This window comes from Haliaeetus albicilla, chromosome 19 (genome assembly GCF_947461875.1).
Source record: "Haliaeetus albicilla chromosome 19, bHalAlb1.1, whole genome shotgun sequence".
Classification (NCBI taxonomy): domain Eukaryota; kingdom Metazoa; phylum Chordata; class Aves; order Accipitriformes; family Accipitridae; genus Haliaeetus; species Haliaeetus albicilla.
Genome location: NC_091501.1, coordinates 11,391,839 through 11,416,542, shown reverse-complemented (window position 1 = coordinate 11,416,542; position 24,704 = coordinate 11,391,839). Strand labels below are relative to the sequence as shown.

Genomic DNA, 24,704 nt, shown 5'->3' with positions numbered 1-24,704 from the left:
ATGGTCTCAAATGTATGTTTTTATTCATTTTCATTTGATTTATACAGCAAGTATTTTCAACCAAACATGTTTTGAAAAACAGAATAATTATTTTAAGACAGGAGAAAATAAAGACCTTGAAATAAAACTATTAAAAGCTTGTGAAGAGATTACATTCTTTGTTGTGAGCATTCGCTCTGAATATTTCTGAGAAGTATTAATTACAAATTTCTGAGCTAAGGTGATAAAAAGGTGTGCTTTTGTAGAAGAAATAGATCTTCAGTACAAACAGCTTTTCAAAAACGCATTTTGAGCACACTGACCTCCAGTTGACTTACTCTACACTATGAAACAGTCCCTAGATCCTTTATTGTTTTCAAAGATCGACTTTCTTATTGTTGGGCAAGACAAAAATCACTAACATGAGACTCTTAACACCACAAAGAGACAGAACAAGGAAAACAAGGGACTGTGAATTCCAGTGCAATATGTTAATTGTAGGTGGGGCTGGCAGCAACATCTATTAACGTCACCTAAACACTTCCCTTGCAAGACCTTGGTTTTCATTGCTTCTAATACTGCCAAACAAGCAGCTTGGGCTGACATTTTCCATAGTGGGTGGCTACCCAAGTTGATATTTTAGAAAAGATTCAGCCAAAGGAATAATCCAGAACAGTGTTAGTATGGTCCTTAGAAATGTCTAAATATGTTCTTTTGCTCGTTAGAAGCCTGGAGATCTTTTCTACAAAATACTACTATCTGAATGAGGCAGCCATTGTATCATGGAAATATCCTCTCTACCTCTGTCAAAATCTACCTGTATTTGGCAAGAGTTTTCGGGTTTTGGTTGTTTGGTTTTTTTTACTATTGCTGTTGAAGATCAGTGTGCATACGCTCAATGGATGCAACTTCAATTTTAGTAGCAGGTTTTCCTACAAAATCACTCCTTACTGGATATGGTACAGCCTGGAGCTACAGCAGCCTGATAGGGCTTTCCCTGTAATTCCTGCTACCAGCTGCTTCGGGGTGGCAGGAAGCCAACCAGTAATTGATGGGTGGGAAAGCAGAGGGCAAAGCCAGGTAGTCAAACACAAAGAGAAAACCACAGCAAGCACGGAGAAGAGAGCCCGATGGGGATGGTGGCTTTAGGGTTTCCTGGGAGTAGCACCCAAAGGTAGGAAGTTGAAGGGCTCAGGGGTCAGACTGGCTGGTTGGAAGGAAAGCAGCAATGCCAGACAAGGAGCTGGAGTGGGAAGAGAAGAAATTTGGGACTGGCCAGAGGTTGAAAGGGACCTGGGTGGTGGTAAGTGGGAAGACAGATTGAAAGAAGGGAAAAGAAACTTGGAAGGGAAATGAGGAGTCAGAAATGAGCCCTGAAAGGGAAGGTCAGGCAAGGAGACTTGGAAGGGAATGAGACATGGAAATAGACTGGCTAGGTGCGAAGAGGAGCCCTGGGCTGCTAAGCAGTGAAGCCTGTGATGAAAAGCGGTATGTGCTCACAGGAAACTTTCATCTAGCACAGGAGCGGCAGGCAGCACTCTTTTCCTGCGCATATCTGAATGTACAGCAACCTTGAAAACCTGGACAGAATCTGAAATGCTGTGGTCTTAAGACAATAAACCTTCACCCAATTTGTGTTAGTTTGGAACCACGCTTCAAACTGAAAAGCAAAACGTAAAGAGCGTGTACTCACCTCAAATGTCATTTCTAGGTGGTTTTTAGGAATCTGCATTACGCCTGTATCCCCTAGTTCTCCCGATACACAAATCCAGGGGTTTGATGTGGTTATCGCATTGCTCAGTTTTTTGATGGGAATTATCACCGACCTGTAAGGGATCACTAAGAACAGACAAGGAACACTAAGTTAGCCTTGACTTCTCCCCCGCCCCCCCCCCCCCGCACTCTCCGCAGCAAACCGCGCCTCCCCCTCGAAGACGAGCTCTCATCCCACCCCTCAGCACCCGAACAGGATAAAACTCCCCCTCCCTCAGAACACCTCACCACACACCCGCGGAGCGCCCCGCCGCTTCCAGCCGGAAGCAACCGCCCCGCGGCGGCGGCGGGCAGCGCGCGGCGGCGGCGCCGCACGGTGGTGCTGCAGCACCACGGCCGGGGCGGCAAGGCCCCCCCCGGGCCACCTCGGTTTGGAAAAATTCCAAGCGCTCGGCCTGCGGGGAAAAGCTGCCAGGCTGGCTGCCCCGCAGAAAGAAGGTAGTCGAGGATGAATGACTCTCTTCGCGCCGTGCTAGTTCGGAGGGGATTTATTGCTTTAAGAGGAGAAACGGTAGAATGAGTGCCTGTTTTGACGGCCACGTAAAACCTGCTTCGCTTCACTCTAAACGGGCAGGGAAATGAAGACCAAGGGCCGCCAAGGTGAACCCAAATAATTAGGTCGTCTCACGGGGTCCTGCCTTCTCCGCATTGCCCAGTGCTGGAGAGACAAAGAACCATTTTCAGATTTTGATCCAGTCTCTGCTCTCCTTCTTACGGGAGAGGAAGGGAGAGGGAATCTTTTTGGCATTTAAGGAGAGACAAAAAGAGATTTAAAATACACAGCAGAGCACAAAGCGCCTTGTATTTCATCCTCCAAGACCTCCCTCTCCTTCTCAGTCTGCGGAAAGCAGGCTGTTAGGATGCACACTTAGCGAAGGCCAGAAGGAAGCATTAGGATGTAGAGGACTTGTCTGGGAGGGAAGATGAAAGAGACTATACAACCCGGTGAGGAAAATCAAGTGCTACAGTGGCACTCTCTGCTGATTACTCTCCTTTGTGCAACGCTCTTATCCGCAGCGCTCCCACACAACCTTGGCTCTTCAGCTGGTTTCCCAGAGCAACCCCCAGCACCCACGAGCCCAACAGCAACAACCAAGGTTTCCAGAAAAGGGCTCAGCGACTCAGGCACCAGCAACAGCAACATCGTCTCTTACAAATCATGACGGCAACGGATTTTTATTCAGGGGGGAAAAAACTGATTCTCCAACTCACTGATTGTGGTGAAGACGCTTGTGAAGCAGAAGTAATCCACGGCATTGAGCGAGAGCAGGTGATACAGAAACTGTTCTCGTTCTTCTTCACAGCGCAGGAAAGCGTAACGCTTGTAAAGTTTCCTGGTAGAAACAAATACATTGCTTTTTTTTGTTGAAAAAGCACCGTGCATCTGAAAAGGTGTTTGAATCTCAAAACACCAAATGAGGAGTTGATCTTAATGGGAGATTTCCCAGCTAACATAAGCTGCTAGAAACCCACAGGCAGCATTTACCCCCTATGCTACACGTGTTTTACAGATCACTCTCAGCTCCACGCTACCAGAGCAAGGCTACGGAGTTGATTTCGTTACAGGATCAGTTTTGGTTTTGCTGCAAAGCACAGATATAAACTAACACTACTCACAGCAGCAGACCTGAACCAACATACAGCAACCTCATTTCTTCCCTGTATCTTCCCCCACTGTGGAATAGCCTTGCCTAATAACCTAATCTTCCTTCTGCTCCATTCTGGGACAGACAAAAACTAAGGTGGCACCAACCAGGGAAGGCACCAAGCAGCAGCAGGCATCCTCCCACCACTCTTTCAGTTCAGTGAACCGAGTGTACATCACCAATTGCCCAAGGCAGTGCAAAGGCACACCAGGAGTTAATCTGGCCCCTGCTATGAGAAAGCACAGAGCTTGTGACACTGCCTGTAGCATGAAGGCAACAGACTCCCAAAAAGCTGCTGAGGTAGACAGACGTAGATGAAATTCAGGAAAAGGCAGGTCTGCCACTGTGCCTTTAGCTGATCACCCAAGAGGTGACTGTCCCAGCTACTCCTCTTTCTTCCTGTTAGCACATTTGAGGATTTGGTAGCTTCCGGCACAAATCATGTGTGTAAGTCATCACAGGGCCAGAACTGCATGCAATAGCTAGGACTTTTCCTTTTCATAAGGTCTGGGTTTTTTTCCTAAATGCATTGCTTTGGGAAAATGAAGTCAGGGAACATCTACACGGGCAGATCCTTTAAGTGCCTGTGCCTGCAAAAGGAGGCAAAGCTGGGGGAACTGCTAACTGGGCGGGAGGGCCGGCCTCTAACCCAGCTCATTGGCAGTGAGGATGGGGACCTGCATTTGACTTGAGTCAAGGTAATGCAGGGCTGCTGTGAGAAAAGGGGCATTCTTGCCCCTGCTGCTTCATTTGCACAAGATATAGTGATTGTGGGGCCGTGAAATGGCTTGGATCAATGCACTGATCTGACCAAAACCTAACGCCTCCTTCCTGAAAATTTTGATTCATTTTCCATGCAGGTGAGCAGACTTCAGCCCTGCTGGGTGGGCAGTACCTCCTCCCCCAGCTACCCTCTGCCCTTCAATCACTTCTAGCTGGAAACCACAGTATCCAAACGGGGCGCCTGGCTGCACCCCAAGCCTGCACAGCACCTTGACACACCACTGAGGGAGATGTGAAAGTGAAGCTTTGAGAAAAAGAGCCAGCTCACTTGGCAAGTGCCTGGTTGGAAAGCAGCTGCTTCAGGTGCTGAGACAAAAGCTTCTTCTCCAGAGAAAGTCTTATCCAGGCTCGGGCTCGCCCCACATCAGTCTTTATCTCACTCATGTTCTGAACATGCCTGAAATGGGTGGGGAAAAAAAAATAAAAATAGATGAATCATAAAAATCCTACATGCTTCAAATGGCAACATCCAGTGTGATGCAGCAGCTGAATTGGAAAACGTCTCCTGACATCATTTCTAGAGAAAGAGACCCCCAGCAGTGCCCCACAGAGCCCTGTGCTGTGGCACCGAGACCCTCAGCAGCCCCAGGCTGAACCGGGCACATGGGGCAGCCCTTCCCGGGCACAGCGGGTTGCAAACCAGATGTACTACAGCCCGAATCAGCTGCTCTGTGTTCTGGCATTTGCTTGGCCAAGGTGAGCAGGGGTAGGTCTGCTCATCCCCGCGTTGCGTGAGGTAGATGTCCTCATGGACACTGATAACACGCTTACAAAATGCGGCAACCTTGTGAGACCCAGTTATATCACAGTTGCTCCCTCGAGCTGCTGACACAAATGGGTATGTCTGGGAGGGCAGAGGACAAATACATATCTTAAGAGTTTCTCCAAACCACGATCTACTCTGAAGGCTCTAACCCCTTGATGGCAGCAGCAATGTAAAATCTGAGAAAAAGAGCATTGTTGGGGCAAAACCAGTGACAGGCAATCACAAGCAGAATCACATTTTAAGGGATATAAGAGGTCCTCGTGTAAATGATAATCTGAACAGCCCTCCACATGCTTGGTCTGTAGGAAAGCAGAACTGTTCCATAGGAGCTTTCTTCTATGATTTTGCTTTTCTTTTTTTTTCAAACTTCCCATATTTCAGTTTGGAGAATGCCAGAAACCCTAGTTTTAGAGCGCAGGGAGCTTTAGAAGAGGAAGAGAACTGCCATGGCAGGGCGAAGCTGCTTCCAAAAACCCCCCACTTGGTTAAATAAACAGCAAGAAAAACGAGTAACAGTTTCCAGCAGGGGAAAGAAAAGGCTGCAATTTCTTAATTTTCACGCAGTTTACATGTTAAGTGCACAGGCAATTCAGCCCTCCAAACCTCCATGGCAGGTTCCAAGTACTATCAGCTGAGTCTGAACTGATCTCTCTTGCGATTTACTTTCCTGCTCCTGCATCTTCCTTGCAGGCCCACTGTGCATTGCTGAGCGTTAGGGAATGTAGCAATATTTACTCCAAAGAAAATCCAACAAAGTCATGCTGTGACTGATGCTTTTTACATTGACTAGTACAGTCTCACTGTCTTGTGCTTTCCCCCATCTGTTATACCCAAGCGCGTGCTTTGCGTTATATTTAGATCCTCCATTATTTGAGGAAAATACTCTCTTGTTTATAGGGCTTCTAACATAACAGGACTAAGACCTTAGGGGCAAATTTGCAAAGTACAACTTAGCGCTGTCCAGAAATACGTGTTCGCTCTGCACAAATGAAGTGGATACCAGACATAGCTCAGCAACACCGTTCTCCGCCACGCTGACCTACCCAAATTCTCAAAATACAGGTCTACTTTTGCAATCCAAGCTGAGGTGTCTGTATCACACGGCTCTGTGCTGTACATCTATGAAGCACCATCAGAAAGAAACAATCAATAGGAGTAACAGTAGCTTGCCAGTGGAAAAAGCTAGGTTACTTAAAACCCCCTTTAAAAAAAAAAAAAGAAAAAAAAAGGAAAAAAAGATTTTTTTTTTTTAAAAAGGAAGTTTCCTCCTGTTTCCTAATGTGACACATGGGTAGTTCTCTGATGGATCAGGTGAGAATTACTACCTCTCTGTGAGCTGTAAAACAGACCCAGGAGGGCACATTACACTCACAAGTCCTTGCCCTTTCTGAGCAAACTCAGCAGCCTCCCCCTGTCAGCAGCGATGCCTACCAGCTGAATCAGTGCCAAGAGCCTTGCTCCTGGCGCTGGAAAGCCCTTCCTGGCTCAGAGCCTGGCAGCCAGCGTTAGACCTTCCAGCCCAGACAGCTGGGCACATGATCCGGAGTCCTTGAGAAACAGGATGCGCGCTACACTCAACTACATTGTGTTGAGACACTTTCCTCAGACATTTCAAGTCTTTTGAGATGGGAAGATCAAAGCACAGACTATCATCTCCCTCCCTCCCCTTCCCCCCAGTCCTTGGCTTGGATTACATCTAATATGAAAAGACTGAGTAGAATATGTTATTTTCCTGTGAGAAGATTCAAGAACAGATGGACTCAACCTTATTCCATGCATGCTCTGTACCTCTTCATTACCTGTTTCTGGTTCAGACCAGACTGGCATTAATTGTGCATTTGGGAAAAATAAGGATCTGCCACCACGCGGCTTGCCAGAGACATTAAAAAGATTCAGTAATCAGTCTTGGTGTCAGCAACAGCGGACTGTAACAGAACAGAGCATTCGGGAACTCAAATTTATTTCACTCTCAGTTGCGGGAGTCAGAACAGCTCTTTTATTTATCGGTGACCTAAGCATAAGCACTGTATGCTCACCATCGCACAGCAAACTCTTCTTGTCAGAGCACTGAACAGCAATTTCAATGCAACTCCCTAGGTTGGGACTTGCTTTTAATCCCATTAGTAATAAAGAAAAATCTATTTACCCTGTCAAATGTAAGCCTGGGGTATGGTGAAACATACCCTCTGCAAATAGCTGTGCTGACAGAAGAGGTTACAGCTGCTCAGTATCGCTGTGCCCCCGAGGATGGTGTGCGTGCTCCCCATCCCAGTGCAGTCAGAAATGAGCTGTACTAGCTCATCCCATGTAGGTAGCAGGTCTTTGCTAACCCAGCTTCTTTCGACTGCAGCAGGTTAAGCATCATAGCCGTGGGCCCAGCACCTGGGGCTTGCATCCTCCGCTGCAAGCTCCCCACGGGAGGGGAGGCATGACATGGGCATGAAAGCAAGCGCTGGTAGCAAGGAAGAGCTTGCCTGAAGGGGAAGGACCCGAAACTTGAACCCAGCTGGACCAAAGGTTTCGGGGAGTTGCCTTGGCACTGACTGGTCTGGCTGGACGTGCAGCGATGTGCCCAAGGGGTGAGGCCATGCTGGAGGCAGGCTGCAGCAGGAGTCTGCCAGGGAGCTGGAAGAGGAGTGGGAGAGATACTGCAGATCCTCACCCCAGGGGGAAAGGCTGAAGGGCATACCCCCAAACACACTTGTGCAGAGAGTCTCCATGCAAAGAACCAAAATAAACATCTTGAGCATCTTCCTTACCACATCTAAGATGCCTGGCTTTGCGAGGGAGGCAGAGGACACACCACGTTACCTGTAGCACAGGCTCATCGCACATGCAGAGCGTGACTGTGATTCAGCCCTGCTTTTGAAGTTGTTTACATAACCTTGCATGAGCCATCAAAAACAAGCTGTGCTTAAGGCAATGCTTAATCCTCTAGCCATTAGTTCAGTTAGCACCGCAACCCCGGCAATTTAACAATTACCCATCCTTCTAACTTCAGCATAAATCTGTGTGTGCAAACAAATATTAAGCAGCATTCCTTCCAAGCAGGATAAAGTATGCCATGAGATTACGGATGACAAATTCAACTCACCATCTGCCCAGCACTGTCTATGACCAGACATGTTTGTGGACAATCACGAATACCCAAGATACTACAAATGGTAATGTTCTGCTTCTGTACTTTTTCTCTGAAAAGCAGCTGAAACACTCTTGTGATTCAAGCAAGACAGCTCAGATCCATGCTGGGCTTTCATTGCTCAAGTGGAAGTACACGGAAGATGAAACCCATGCACGCAGCAGTGAGCGCACGCAGCCTCCTCTATCAGCAATCCCCTTCCCGCACGTGAGTTTCCGCTCTAGATCCTCGTTCGTCCCTTCCTCAGACTGACCCTCTACATGCCTGTCAGCCTCACAGGACTGAATTAAGTAAATAGCTGCCACATCCCATGAGAGGGATGCTAAAATGACAGACACATGTTCAAAGTGACTTCTTGGCATTATACTCCTAATTACGCTGCATATATTCTCCCTCCCTCTTTCGTGTGTTGTTTTAGCCTTATGTGGCATGTCATAATCTTTGAAATCAGAGCACAAGACTTAAACTACATAGCATCAGACAAAAAGGTTGCACACTGCAGGTGGGAAGCACAGTCATTTTCTTGCAGAAAAGCCTGACTAATCTGTGGGATCTCACAAAAGGAAAAAAAATCTGTAAAAACACCCATGGTAAAAATTACATCACTGTAATCATGTTTTTGTGAATTAACTACAATTAATCTTATTTCTACTATAAGATTTTTTTGCCATATTTTTACATGGAAGAAGGACATGGTATTACAAGAAACAATACTCACGTTGCCTCACACATTAAATTGCTAGCAATTGCTAGCAGTTCGCTACAGATGAGCATTATTGCATTACTCCTCCCCTCTTTTCATGGCACTTTTACCCCACTGCAACGCTTAGCCATAGCAAGTGAAGTGTCAAAACAGTGGCTTGATCTGGCAGTGGCTTGGTGGAAGAGATGCCCTGAATAACAACTGCCTGGTGCTGTCACATCAGCCTCCGCTTCTTCTTACTCTCTCATCCTTCCAATTTCCAATGAACACTTTCTAAAAAAGCACTCCAGAGCCAGGCTATGATCTCCTACAGAGCACCTGCCCTTACTTCACATTCCAACTTTAAACTCACCCAAATGCTAGGTTTGACTACATTTCTGAATTTGTACATTTGTTACTATTTGTCATAAAATGTTAACTGAAAAGAAAGAATATTGCTCAGGCATTGCAAGCGGGTTTTTATATCCCTTTGCTTTGTGTATCAACTGTATTTGCCGCGTCAGTAATTTAAAACAAGCAAAAAGAAACAAACTTGAAGTACCAAGGAATTCAACGTATCTGCTGTTAATTGTAGAAGTTGGTTCTATTGCTATAAGAACTCCCCAGGGAAAACAAAAACCCCAGTAAAACTTGTGTGTTTTTCATTGTCTATTAGCTAAAATAAATGAAGTAAACATTAAAAAAAGTTTTGTAAAATAAAAAGGCAAGACTTTGTAGATTTGAATGTGGACTAAGGGGAAAGTTTAATTCTCCTTCGCCTTTGTAAACCCAAAGCTAGTAAGGATCTTTACCTTATGCTACACAATTAAAACCACAATTAAAGCTTTAGGAAACTGCGTACCTCATATCTTGTATCAGGGAAACCCTCAGAGTAGGCAGAGTAATTCCTGTATCAGACTTTCGTCTTTCTGTTCCAACAGCAACTACAATGGAGAAAATATACGAAGTTAATACAAAATTACAGTAATGGTCTGCAATGCATTTGTTTTACATATAGCTGAAAACAATCTTAAGTGGCTGCTAACTGCAATGTTTCTGTGCATCATCATTAACTCTATCCTGAAAATGTAGAAGCAGACAAAATGAAAAATGCTTAATACATTACCTATTCCTTCCTTAATCCAGCACTGGACTTGGAGATTTAAAAGCTTCCTTTTACGTATGTGAAATGCATTAACATAAATCGGTATGGTGATGAGCCTTATTAGTAATATGTTTTTATGGAAAGCTCGCAACTGAGAAGGAAGAGATAAAATTAAGCTACAGTAGCATATTCGGTGCTAAGAATGCCAAGCATTTCTGTGCTCCACTACCCTGATCAAACTGCTTTGTGGTGACACATTTTGCTCTCAGGAATTTGTGCCTGCCAGCCAGATTGCTTAGTGCATTACTCATTGAAGATTATTAAAATATCTTTTCATGAGCAAGACTAGTTTGTCCATAGATGTGTCTTTGAGGACTGATCATACAAGTTACCATCTGCATGATCTGGAGGACTGGAGAGTCTTTCGAAGATGACCCACTAAAGTTCAGAGATTTTCACTACAATACCCAGCAGAAGCCTGTAGGCAGGGAGATCTCAAGGTCATCAGAAAACCAACGTCTCTCACAACACAGAAGTGATTTAGTGATTGTAAAGGGCCAAGCCAAAGCATAAACTGAGCACCTAGACTGATGGATAGAGATTAATTACACAACTTCTGAACTGTACTGTCCACCAGTATAAAGATTTATTGAACATGGAGTTATTCACATTGGGATTTGAGAGACAGATTGAAAGAAAAATGTCAGCTGTCTTAGCCACAGCTCCACACCTTCAGCTCCTTCAGAAATCACCTCTTGCAGAAGCACTGCTTCTCACACCTCACTGAATGCTGGTTAAAAGGGAAAGAAGGCAGTGAATAGACATCGAGTGATCTTCCAGACAGGGATGTCATGGTTTAACCCCAGCTGGCAACTAAGCCCCACACAGCTGCTTGCTCACTCCCCCCAGGTGGGGTGGGGGAGAGAATTGGAAGAGTAAAAGTGAGAGAACTTGTGGGTTGAGATAAAGACAGTTTAACAAGGAAAGCAAAAGCTGCACACATAAACAAAGCAAAACAAGGAATCCATTCCCCACTTCCCATGGGCAGGCAGGTGTTCAGCCATCTCCAGGAGAGCAGGGCTCCAGCACCCGTAACGGTGACTTGGGAAGACAAAATGCCATAACTCCGAATGTCCCCCAGTTCCTTCTTCTTCCCCCAGCTTCATATGCTGAGCATGATGTCCTGTGGTCTGGGATATCCCTTTGGTCAGTTGGGGTCAGCTGTCCCGGCTGTGTCCCCTCCCAACTCCTTGTGCTCCACCAGCCTCCTCGCTGGTGGCATGGGGTGAGAAGCAGAAAAGGCCTTGGCTCGGTGTGAGCACTGCTCAGCAGAAGCGAAAACATCCCTGTGTTATCAACACTGTTTGCAGCTCAAATCCAAAACACAGCTCCATACTAGCAACTATGAACAAAATTAACTCTATCCCAGCCAAAATCAGCACGAGGGATAAGCATGTTCATTTGCCTCCAACAGTGTCAATCTATTTTGTCCAGACACCAAGGCATCCTCATAATGATTATGAAAGGTCTCAAAACGTAAATGTGATATTAGCAAGCAAATACACCAAAAATCCTGCGTGGTTTCATGTGGCTGCACTGTTCCTCCCAGGCCCAAGTTCATTCACTGTGATGGACCCTTCATGGAGTCAACTGCCAAGTACTCACCTGGGGACTCTGCACTATGCTCTTGCTTCTCTTCTCTCTCCTGGTACTGAAGTAAATGGGACCACAAAGCAGATTTCCCCTGAAAATTGAATATGTAGTACACAGCTTTAAATAAATCAGGCAAAAGAAAAGAGGCCAGTGAACATGGCAAAATTATAGGATGGCATTTCAGTGGGCCAGATGTTCAGGAGTGAGAATCAGTCCTTCTCTCTTGGGTCATGAAGCCTCAGGAAGAGGAGGGGACCATCTCACTGACCTAGCAGTCACACCACCCGCCTTGTTTCTTTGTCCTCTCACTGGGTTTCCCTTCCGAAGGTTGAAAGACAAGAAACTGAACACCTATTTGACAACATCATTGCAATTTCCAGAGGTACCTCTCAAATAAAAAAAAGCCCAAGCCCAACAAAACACACCCCCCCCAAATCAATCCCCCCAAACTCCCCAAGCCCTCACAAGATATGAACCAGGGACTCTGAGCCCAAAGATACCTCCCACTTGAAGTTGGAATGACACCACTGAGTAGCAGCTTAAAAGGTACAGATGGCATTCAGTATTTGCTAGAGTACTGAATGCACAAAGTTCTGAGTTTCCAGTTACCAACCTGCTTGACCTGCAGACCATGGCTCCAGATTCTTTCTAGCAGATCACAGAGACTAGCAATCAAAGTATTTTCCTCCAGACCTGTTATGTTGGCTTCTCCATGTCCCAGCTCAACTGCTTCATGGCCCATCTTCTCTACCAACATGCGTTTAGTCTATAAAAAAAAAATCCCCAAAGGTTTCTAAGAATGTTATCCAACAAGGGACGGAATTTATAGATGCGTTTACTTAAACATGCTTAATCTAGAGACCATCACTAATGGCCTGACCAGAGAAAACTTAAAATCTCTTTACAGAGATTGTAAATTAAAAAGAATAATTAAAAAAAAGTTTACATGATTACTCCATACTGTCCTATTTCCATAGCCTTTATCTATTGTCCTATTCCTACACTGTTGATCTATTACCAACCAGTATCAAAAACAAGAGTACAGAGCTGGATACATTTTTGGTCTTACTCAATATCTGTTTTTCTTCTTGTTACAGCTACTAAAGTTTAAAACTCAGGTAATACAGCATACCACCAGCTGCAACTGACACAAAGACACAAAGAAATTATATCTCCATGGCTATAAATATATATATCTATAAAAAAAAATATATATTTTTATATATATATTCTTCAATATTAGAAATTACTATACTTCATTTGCTCTGCATAAACAATATGCACAACAGTTGCACATGCTGAACACTTCCTTTCTTGACCGTGGGTCTCGAGCCCATTATGTTTAGGCTACATTTACATGTGAACAATTAAAGGAAATCCTCCCTAACATGTCTGATCATGCTGGTTCTCCTTCCCGTCCTTTTTACTCATTTCACCAACTTTCACTGCATAAAGAGAGATAACACGTTCCTTTATTTCCTAGCAGTTGAAAAATATAACACTAAAGGGACATCCACCCTGCAATAGCCTGGTACACCAACAGACCAACGGCATTCCAGCTGTGTAGGACTTCCAGCACATCATCTGCAGATGGTGTTTAGGCTCAGTTTAAGCAAGGGAGAGCAGGTGGTGGGAAGGAGGAGGACCTACCTTCATGCGACATTCCTTCAGTAACCCTTCCACAAATTTACAGTTGGTCTGCGCAATCACAGCTGGAGAGAGGTCTGAGAGTTTGGGCTGCCTTAAATTTTTTCCTAAACTCCTTGCCTCCTGCATGTATTTCTAAAAATAAACAGAATAATTTTAGATACTGCAAGTCAGAGGGACTCTCTTCACCCTAATCCTAGGCAAGCAAATGCTGGTGAAAAGGAATAAGCTAGTGTTAATCTAGGAACATAACCATGATTTGTCTGATGCTTAGGTGTTGGGCTGGAGAAGTGGAATGCTCCCTTTTGACAACAGAAAAAACAAGGTATTTTCCTGCGTAGAACTGAAACAGTCAACATTAGCTAGTGAACTGTGCTGTTAACCACTAGCACAAAGTTAGCCACAGCAAGTGCATAAAAGTGCAATACCTTCATTCAGCAGTAAAATCAAAATACCAAGTAAAGTTTCCTTCCATTGTTACTCGGTTTTCACTTAAAAAGAAAATTTAAAAAAATTAAAAGCCATTTGTCTAATTTGTTGCAGACTATATATGAATGGAAAAAATCCTCTGAAAAGAAATCACAAGAAAAAGAAATACACCTAGTGAAGGAGAAAGACTTCACCCATTCCTTTTCATCTGGACAGTTTATGTGGGGGGTGGGGAGGGTGGAAAAGCAGACTTGATTTTATTCACAATTACCTTCTTAATTACAAGCAAAGCTCATTTTAAACGAAACTGACATTTAGGAACATTCATGTTTTTATTGTGGGGTGGTAATTGAGAAGTATGGAAAAAAATGGCGTGCTCTTTAAAAAAAAGGATCCAAGCTATAATAAAGGACTTTTAAACCTTCCTGCTCCATTGCCTTATTGTTCAGGGCTTTTTTATTGGTGGTTATTTTTGTTAAGCAAAAAACCCCAAACCAATCAACAAAGCATCCTCTGCCCCCAACATCAGTGAGAGGGCTACGTGCTGAGCAAAGCTAAGAAGTTGGCCACATTTAGGTGCGCAAATATGAGGCCTATCAAAAAGTTGCCCAAGCATTATTCATAAAGTTTTTGTTAAAAAGAGTAAAATAATCGAATGTTGCCAAATAAAACAGTCTTGAAGCATAGCGCTCATAGCCTGGTGTGGGAATGCTCCATTTCCACAGTGTGTTTTTATCCAGTTAATGCTGCCTCTTTGAGGGATGGTATATGACAATGACCACTCTTCCTGCAAAAGGAGCAGATCACATCCCTCCAGTGACTTAGTGCTGCTGCTGGCTGAGTTTTCTGGGGGACTGAGAGGTCATTACGGCTGCTGCATCCTTAGACCTTTTTGTCTGGCGAGAAGATAATTTATTTCATAGAATCATAGAATGGTTTGGTTTAGAAGGGACCTTAAAGATCATCTAGTTCCAACCCCCCCTGCCATGGGCAGGGACACATTCCACTAGACCAGGAAAAACAAAAGCAAAATCCAAACACACTGAAGTTAATTGAAATAGCTCCTTTTTTTTTTTTTTATGGGGGAGTACAGTTTTTCTGACAATTGGATTTTTTCACTTCAAAATTTGGACAAGAACCACTTAACATCAGTCCAACAGGTCACACAAGAATATAGCGTTCTGCCATGGAAAGCTATATTCAACAGAAGTGCTCAGCTAGTTAATTACAGGTTCACCGATACTGTAAGGACTTAAAAATAGTTGAAAAACTACATGTGGGAATAAGAAGGAAAAAAAAAAAAAATCACAGATGATGAAAGCGTGTTGTTCAGCAAGCAATCTCACAAGTGACTTCCATCTAACTCAGTGCAAAAATTAGCAATGAAAACAGTGAAAAAGTAATACAGAGAATATATAATTAGGAAATCTAATATTTCTTTTTAAATGTAAAGGGATAAATAAAATGCAAAGTGCGGTTATATTCTGAAGAGTACAGACATGGATAACCTTACTTTATTCATTGTATGTCTTGTTATTATATTAAAAGAAAAAAGAAAAAAATATTAACACTTATAAGTTCAAGAGAAAAGTAAGGGTGGGATGAGAGAACCAATTGATTGCCCTTTGCGTGTTCATCAGCATCCACACACCACAACCCTCTTCCACACTGGGATGTGACAATCCAGCAGTCAGAAAACAATGGGTTTTGGATATGACACTCGAAGCTGAATTGCCAGGTGAGCAACATGGGAAAAAATGAAGCAAAACAAAATTCTTGTCTTTCAGCCTTGGAGCCATCATGTTTGCCAGGGAGCTGGCGTGGAAGCCTAGAGCCGATTTCCAGCTACTTTTCCGATTATAACCACACTTCCAAGCACTACAGGGATGTGCTCATACTCCACAAGAAAGGGAGAGGTTCGAGACGCAGTGAAGACAGCAGTTCCTCACGCTAACAACATCTCAAAAGCAGCTTTCAACAAGAAAAAACTAAAACATACCAGGCAGCATTCAGAGAAGGATTTTTTAGGAGGCCGTGCAGGAGGGGGTGGTCCCTGATCCCACTCCCAGAAGGCCATTGAGTTCTGACGAAGCAAAAGCTCCTCCGAGGGCTAAGAGGAGGCAGATGCCCCAATGGCAGAATAGCCAGAGAAAAGAGGAGACAAAGCAAAAGAAGCATGCATATGATCCACAGCCAAAAAAAGAAGAAAGTAAATACATGACGAAGTATTGAAAAGGCTCTGCTAAGATATACACACGCGGCAATGTTTAAAATATACTTGCAAAGCCATGTTAGCAAAAATAGCAACAAACACGTACAAGTGCTGTTTTGCTGTGTTTCCATGAAACATCATTTGAAGCTGTAGTTCAAGAGTCCACTCATCCATTCTGGTTCTTTCAGAAGGCGAATGCCAACACCAACATTATTCATCAAGATTTACCACAAAACAGCATGAGTGTTTTATTTTTGCTAGTGACACACAAAAGAAGCACATGGACATCAATGGAAAAATATGGCAGAAAATATTTAATGAAGGACAAGGAACTGAAAAGATGGGAAAGAAATGTGTGTATGTGACTGACATTTACAAGATGCATGGGAGTTTCCAAGCTTTAGGCATAAAAAGGCCCCGAAGTCTTAACCTTTCAAATAAGCTTACTCATGTCAGGAATCAACATAAGAGAGAGAGAGAAAAAAAAATTCCTTTTAAAAAAGAAAGGACCTTGCCTCATTTGCCTCTACAGTGCTGACATTTATTCAAGGACTTGACTTTTTCAGAGACCTTCACCCTGGCCAGAGCTCGGCAGCTGCACCCAGGCAGGCACCAGGGCTCTGCTCTCTGCGTGCAGTAATGCGACCAGGGTCTAAATCAGCAAATAAGCCATTTTCCTGACGACAAAGGGGCTGTCTTATTCCAAAATAATAAAAGCATTTTATCTACATTATGTGCTTTGAAGTTTTACAACATATACAAGCATCTGCAACAAGCAGCATCTAAATGGCTACAAAGACCCACACAAACCTTACGGTAGCCACAAAACTGCCCGAAGTAATAACACATCATTTGTCTAAACCTCACCTCCTGGATCACAAGCTCGTGCCGCCCGCAGATGATGCCACCTACCTCCCTCAAATCGTTGTCCAGCCCAATGTGCTCCGAGTGCTGCCGCAGGCGGTCTTTCCTCCGCTGTGTGGTGGTGCTGCGACTGGCCCAGCGGCTGGGAAATCAAAGAGAGAGAAGACACACGTGAGTGGAAAAAAAATCACGTTTCCTGATGGAAATATGCCCACTGCCTGCCAGGGTCTCCAGTGGGAGCTCCTGTGTTACCCAAAATGCAGCTCATGCCACAACATTGATGCCACCACTAGGTAAATCGTACTTAGTTACCCAACACCACCACTAGTTTGCTGGGTTTGCTGAAGTTTGATAAAAATGGTGTCTGTAGGAACATGCAAAATACAATGATGTATTTTGAGAAGCAACTTCTAAGACCTTCCTCTTTTGTGAGAGGTGGTACTTCTCCTTTCTCCACTTTCTGTGGTACTTCCAGGAATTATTTCAGAGAAACTTCCCATTGCAATAGTAACTACTGTGATATGGGGTGCACCTACGTCTAAAGGCTGTAAGCAATATTGATGTTCCTGGGATTAATCATGTTGCTATCTTCATATCTTTTTTTGCATCAGGTTTCTAAATACCACAGAAAGCCTGTATTTTTTCTACATGTTCATATATGTCCAGTTGAATTTTTTCCTCATCTGAAGCTGTTGCCTGAAAGCAGCCACTTGGTAACCAAGTTTGAAACCGAGCAACCTTAAAGCTCCCAAGTGTCCAAACTCCTTTATGTCGGATACTACAAAAAAAACCCAAAACAAGATAATTCTGTCCCAAGGAATTTCTAGTCTGATTGTAGGGTTTCTAATAATACCATAGCCTTCTGTCGAATCCTTGAAAACAAAAATGCTCAACTGGTGCAGAGAATAAAGAAGTTAATACATTATTTATAAAAGAAAGTTGAAATAACACTGTATAAAGCAACCTATCAAGCATTAAAAATAAGTATCTTAATGCACATGAAGTCTATATCTTCAGAATGATATTACTTAATTACTGTGGTTGTGTTTATTAAAATTAAAAATATCTTTCAAATACAGTAAAAAAAAAAAAAAAAGCCTTTAAGTGTCTAGCTTTTCAGTCGCTTCATGAAGTCATCTGTTCTGCCTCTCCCCTGCACTCAGAAGTTAAAGAGCAAAACCAATGTGAAGCAGAACATAAACCCTGCCCAGGGTGGCACTCCAGCTCCAGTGCCTGGCGCGATGTATGAATAAGGCTTGGGAGGAAACTGCCTGGAAGAATTTGAAGGGATAAACTAAATCTGGAAGAAAAAAAAAAGAAAGAAAAAGAAAAAACCCACCAAGAAAACAACACCCCACACTCCCCAACCTCAGTACTTGAGTCAAAGGGACCCTTCAAAACCTGTGGCCATCCTGGCCCCTCTACTCTGGACTGAATTGTCTATACTGGGCACCATGCCAGAACGACTGCTCTGAGATGGCTTCTTCTATAGGAGATGTGATCAACAGGCAGAGCCCCAAACCCAGAGATTTGGGTTCTCTGACTTTGATAGATCTATACAGAAGGAAACCTAGAGAAGCCCATGTCAAAGACAGAAGCGTGTGCTTGGTGAGCTTCTCCACACAGGTGGTATTGGTGAGGACAACAGTCTCCGGATTCCAAACCCATCTATTTCTGCGTGCACCCCAAACAGGAGCATATACAAATAGGATCTAGGATCTGAACTATGTGGGCAAGGAGTTTCAGCTGGCTACATGTAAGCAGCTGCATGCCTGGAGAAGGGAACCTTTGCAGGGAGCTGGACGTGGGTCCTGACATGTCCAGCAAGCTGTTGGGGATGCGTAGGGAGGAGAACCTGACCCAAGAGAAGTGCAGGGATGTGACCTCTGGTAAACCCTCCTGTTTCTAGGGAGGACTTTGCATAGATGTACCGAACTATCTCCACCAATTCCTCCAGTGGGTCAACCGAAGACCAAATTTTGGCTAGCCACACAGATAAAAAGGGAAGAGAGTCACAGGAACTATAGTTTTTATAGTCGAAGTCCCTTCCTACCTCCCAAATAATGTCAAGAAAACAAGTACAAAGAAATAAACATCTGGGTCTGCATGTAATTATGGTTCAGCACCTCACCATCCCATATGACAAGAAATTTATTTTTAAAGCAATATAGCCTCAAGTCTCTAGTAACTAAACAAAACAGGCCAATAGGCGTCTGCACAGAAAACGCTGATACCTTCTCAGAGGAGTACATTACTGACATAAGCGTCTTTGCACCTTCTCAGAAGTCTTACAAATATGCAGCCTGTGAGTTTAGTAAGTCACCACTTCTTTTTTTTTTTTCCAGAAGCAACAACCAACGCCTCATTAGATGACTAAGAGGGGGGTAATAAAACCCTACATTTTAATAACCTCAACAAGTAGAAATGCAGCAGAAAAAACACCCCCTCGCACATAGGATAGCAGACATATAAGTGAATTTAGCTACCCAGCTCTGGAGACCTTCCGTTTATTGCAAATTAGTACCATGCTTACACTTCACACCATAGAATGCCAATGATACATTGGAAAGTTAAGTTATAGATCAAATATTACCTATACCATATTTTTCTGCTCCAATTCATATGGTATTTTCTGAATTCTAGACAAAGTTTGGATCCCTCTCCACCTGCATTTCTGCGGCTACTGGAAGACATAAGAATGGCTAGAAGCGTCCTTTGAGGGAGCACATCTCACCAAAGGTGAAAGCAGAATGAAAGCCACAGAATAATTACAAGTAATACACCATCATTAAAGCATTTTCAGTTAATTCCAGCCTTGTACTCCATCTGGGAGAAGGCACAGACCATTCTCCAGATTATTAATCAGAACTATTTGAACACTTTAAGCATGCAAACATAAAGATCATTGGGCATTTATGAAAAAAAGATTGCTCCTCATTAGCTGGAGCAATTACACATGCAGTGAGCTGCGCACTCCCTCTTCCCCAACTTCTAAGCTGAGGAAGAGGAGCTGCTGGGGCGCTGGGTGAGGTCTGTGCATTCAGATGCCACTCTGAATCTCTCCGGGAGATTTTGCAAAGATCTAACAGCAGATAAGCGGGATTAAGCAGCTAAATCTTTTAAAGCCTTTTCTTTACTGGGCCACATAGAATTTTCCCAAAATAATGCTTCAGTATTACAGTAACCATTCCCTCCCCTCTCATCAGCAGAGATTGCATTTTAAATTACTCCTCCTCTCCCTTCAGTCACTTGAAGTGATTTTAAGAAGGGTAAAAGCCCTCTCTGGTGGCCACACCACCTCCCTTGGGTTGCCGAAATCCCACGCAGGTGCCTCTCCTGGACCTGCCGTCAGCTACTGCCATATTCGCGCCTCAGCCCTGGCGCTGCTGAAGCAGTGAGGAAAGCTGTACTCACGCGGGCAGACGCCTGCTTGTTGTCAGCCCTTAGTCTTGGGCTTCTCAGCTAAACCACTCCTGCCCGTGTCCCTGTGGAGCGGATGCCAGAGGAGACAAAGCCCTCCTGGCTGGTCCCTGCCTTGGGGGATGAGCCCCGAGCTGCCCAACACCTGGGAGGGCACACAGCACTGCTGCCCAGCCTAGATGCTGCCCGAGTACTCCCTGACCCCCAAAATGCCTTATCCCCTTTATTTTTTGCTTGTAGAGCCATGAGCATGGACTACTGGCATGTTTCATTTATTCCTCACAGCAGACACACTGCTACAAGCACCAAGTCTCTGGGGACGAAGCAGCCGCAGCTCGGGCACTGTGTTGCAGGGAGCCCAGGGACAAGCTGCCTACATGGAGAAGGGAGAAAAGGCTCATTTCGGTAGTCTGCCCGTTCTAACTCCCATGTCCAAAGATGAATGCTCTTCACCCCCCGGGACTGCGAAAAAGCAGTGATATTTCAGAGGAGGGACCAGGGAAGACTGTGCTTTGTTCAGTACAGAGAAATGAAATGAAGGCACCTCCAGCTGAAGACGGTGAAGTCAGTATTGTTTAGTATCAAATTAGGTTCGCAGAGGTTGGAGGAAATGTAAAGGTGACACTTGGAAAAGATCATACCTAACCTGTGATGCTTAATTTCTGTAATAAAAATGGTGAGGTAGTCAGCATCAAAGCTGAACTGTCAGAAACCAATCTAGCAAAACAGCAGCCTCACACCAGGGACTGGCCATGCAGTACTGCAACCATGTGTACATCTCTTTCTCTCTCTCCCTACCTTTCCCCCCTGCCCCCTTTTAAAAGCTCCATGGAGAAATGAAGAAATGCTGTCTACCCAAACCAGACATGGGTGTAACAGGCAGGATATATACTGCAATAAATGCAACACACTGCTAGAGAACTTCATTCACAGACAGATTTAACCAATATTGCCATCACCATGAAAATCACTATCATAATTTACAGTCTATTTACAGTGATAACACAGAGAAGGAAGGAGACAAATGCACTTGCCTGTAGGACAGAACCTAAATCTCCTCATATAGACCATCTCCTGTGGCAGACTGCTATTTACATCTGCAAATCATGACAATATCCCTTTTACCTATATACTTCCATCAAAGGAGTTATCTGGCTGCATTTCTGTATTCACAAATTAGCACAGAGCTGCACTACACCCTCCACCAAATCCCCCTAAAGCATGCATGCAGCCTGCACACATTAAATTCACAGACTGCACATGTAATCTGCCTGGGTTCAGAAGTAGTTTGTGTGGGACTACGCAGAGATTCCAAGTCACATACACGTCGGACCAAACAAATTAAAAGGAAGGTTGAAACCAAGCTCCAGCTGATCGTGGATGGGCTGACAGGGGAAGGGTTCTGGACTGTGAATCTGCTCTGCACACACTGCTCTATGGTAAGGAGGATGAAGGCTCAATTAGAGACTAATGCACCTTTTCCATCTCTGCTGTAGGGCTGAACAGGAAAGCTTTTAAACTGCTGATTGGGTGGACAAAAATGAGCAAAATGCCTTGCAGAGAATGATCTTGCACTGACAGGCTGTCTCATCAGATTACATAAAACCAAGTGATTTAAAAGGGTGGTACCCACAACCGCCATCCTCTGCAAGGAACGGCAGTAGCTATTTGCCAGCATCACCCCTTAAGCCCTGACAAACCACTGTCCTAAGTGGTATTTAACTTGCAAACTCCCTTGAGACAGTAACACTGTTCAGGGGAGAGTAAACAGCATAGAGGGTGCAAGAATTCGACACACATTCTTCCCTGTGAACTTTAATATACCATTTTAAAATAGCTGTGCAGAATTAACTGAAAGAAGTTAATTGCCCTTTTACCACTTTGCACCAGTTGAGCAGAGGATTGCCCATCAGGTTCCAAGACCCCATAGCACATAGTTCCTATTTCAGAAAACATTTTAAAGCAGATTTTCAGTTACACTTTACTCTTGAAAATGAATATATTTGAACGCAAGTGGTTAATATGTTCATTGCACCTGTCAGTGGTTTGCTGTATTAGGTTACCAAATGTATTGTAACTGCTTGTTTCAGATTGTCGTAAGTAAAAGGTGAGCTTTTACTACTTGCAGAGTTTAAATAACATCAGTGTTGTGTGTGGATGGCTCATTGCTGACTCATTTCTTGCTCATTTAGATGCGCTGCAGAGATGCTACTCTATACTACTTGAAAATGCAATTGTTTGGCTTGATTAAAAAAAAAAAAAAAAAAAAAAAAAAAAGCAAGCTTCTTTGAAGACAGACAGCCTTAAAACAGTACCCAACAGATAGGAAGGTAGAAAAAGCCCATATAATATGAAGCACTCAGTACAAGAGACAGACCGCTTCCCATACAAAAAATAATTTAGTTAAAACCAGAATGAATTCTATCATCATACAGAGATTCAGCAACCACTTTGCATTATATATAACATATTTTCTTTAAAAACATTAACCAATGTTAATGTTAGTGAATAAGAAAACAGCAGTTCTATTTAAAAATTAGGAGAACCAGAACACCAGGCAGATAAACCCTGGGCAGTTCACAACTGGAAGGGGGGGCCGGTGATGGAGGCCACAGGACAGTGCCCACACAAGTCGTGACATAAACTGGAACACAAAAATGAACCAATTTCATATGCTCCTAATGCATGAATTTTACAAATAAATACTGACACAGTGGTGAGGTCAGCAAAACACAGCACAGGAACAAATGCCTGGAGAAAGCAAACAAATACTTTTGAAATCTGCTTCATGGGTAAAAGCGACACATGACTTGGCTAAAGCCCGAGGTTAGGAGGCCGAGTCTAGCGGGATCTATGCTTGAAGACTTGGACTGCACCCTCCTTTAGGGATCACTGCAGATCAGGTAGGACACAGAGGACAGACAAAAGCACGAAGCTCACAGGAGGCTGGGATACAAGTGAGAGGGCTCGGGAGAGAGAAGTGGCCAGGGCAGGAAAGAGGAAACAGGCTGGTCAGGGAAGGAAGCAAGGAGGAAAGTGTGACTCAGGTAAAGAAGGTGGGAAAAGCAGGGCTAAACAAAGAAAAAAGCAAAAAAAGGATAATTTAAGCCATTTTGTAAATGTGTAACAAAGCAAAATCTTCCTTTGAAAACTGAAAGAAATTAAGGAAAAAAGTATCAGTTCAGTTGTTCTTTGCAGGCATTCACTACAAATTGCCAGACTGCAAATATATTCCCATGCTTGGTGTGCAATCAATGTTTCCCTCTGCAATGTTTAATCTCATTTATCAAGCTTCTTAGTACAAATTAAGTTACAAGGCAATCAATTAGATTGAAAACACAGCTTGTTTCATTGTTTTAATTTTGCACTGTAAGCATATTCACCCTAATTTAACAATTAGCTAATCAAAAACCATGAAGTGTTTATGTAGCTTGGCTTTTTGTCATTCAAATTCCTCTCCTGGATCATTGCAAATGCATCAGCCAGTGGAGTCCCAGCTACAATTTTAAAAGCCTGGCAGAAAACACATGCAGGGAAGGAAGAGAGGAACATGCAGAAACCACAGAGCGGTGCCGGGGTTTGAAAAAGGAAAGGAGGGCTCTGGAAACTGCTGCTCATTTCCAGATGAATAGACAAACTGTCTCAAGGACTACAGCCTGCTTCCCCCGGGGATGCTTTCTAGGAGAACTTCTGCAGAAGCCACTATTTTACAAGGCTAGAGCAGCAGGGATGGGCCACTTTTGAACCCAGAGAAAGCTGCACCTGCTGTCTGTAGATTCAGAAGGTTTTCCCATGACTTGGGGGATGTATCAAAGGTGATGAGTGCAGAAGGAGTCCCTCAAATGGAACATTGCTGCCTGATGGGAAAGAGGACAGAACTGGGTGGGGCTTTTTTCGGTTTGGTTTTGTTTTTAATTGCTATTAGCTGGGATGAATTGCTCTTTTCTTTACAGAAAAATAATATTTTTTTAACTTATAGAAATAATTTGGATACAGTTATCATCCTTCATTTAAGTTTAGATCTGCATATTCTGTAGTTAATGTCTTTCCATGATCTGGCAGTTTTGATCAAAAAGATGATTAGGGAAACTGTACACCTGGGACCCTATTCTCCAATTTTATGGAGGTGGGGGTTTGGGGTGTGGTCTTTTGTTTGGTTGGTATTTTTGGTGTTTGGTTTTTTGTTTTTTTTTTGTTTTTTTATTATTTGCTTGTTTTTAAACTTTTCATTTCTTTTCAGTAAATTGAAGTTTGGAGTTCTTGTCGGTGAAGTTATTGCTTAGCTGAGCAAGTCAACATTTCCTGACCACCACAGGGGAAGAGGTGAAGACCACCCTAATGACACCAAGCATGCATCTGCAGTCTGAATGCTGGTAAGCATAGAAGAAAATGTAAGAGGAGTTGCTCTCCCTACCCACAAATGACCAAGCAGGTGAGAGAAAGCAGCAAGCAGCCGGCGGGGCGCAGGTTCACCCCCTTGTCCACTCTGTTAAAGGACATCCTGAGGGGACGCGGAAGGTGGCAGCGGAGTGACAGAAGTGGGGCAAAGCATGCTGCTGAGCATGGCTGTGGGCTGACAGATGAAATATTATTAGACTTCACTTGC

General features: G+C 43.8%; 1 protein-coding gene across 6 annotated transcripts in view; it reads right to left on the bottom strand.

The window, feature by feature from the left end:
- The window catches only part of DENND5B (DENN domain containing 5B), a 119,277-nt gene that overhangs the window by 9,385 nt on the left and 85,188 nt on the right, over positions 1-24,704 (bottom strand). For 4 of the 6 annotated variants that reach the window (XM_069807605.1, XM_069807607.1, XM_069807608.1 and 1 more), the window contains 9 exons: positions 16,727-16,820; positions 15,602-15,712; positions 13,177-13,308; positions 12,140-12,292; positions 11,539-11,617; positions 9,631-9,712; positions 4,450-4,578; positions 2,965-3,086; positions 1,673-1,818 (listed from right to left, as the gene is read on the bottom strand). In XM_069807605.1, the coding sequence (XP_069663706.1) occupies positions 1,673-1,818; positions 2,965-3,086; positions 4,450-4,578; positions 9,631-9,712; positions 11,539-11,617; positions 12,140-12,292; positions 13,177-13,308; positions 15,602-15,712; positions 16,727-16,820 (1,048 nt within the window). The remainder of the gene's footprint in view (positions 1-1,672; positions 1,819-2,964; positions 3,087-4,449; positions 4,579-9,630; positions 9,713-11,538; positions 11,618-12,139; positions 12,293-13,176; positions 13,309-15,601; positions 15,713-16,726; positions 16,821-24,704) is intronic. The other 2 variants (XM_069807610.1, XM_069807611.1) reach the window with 1 other exon arrangement.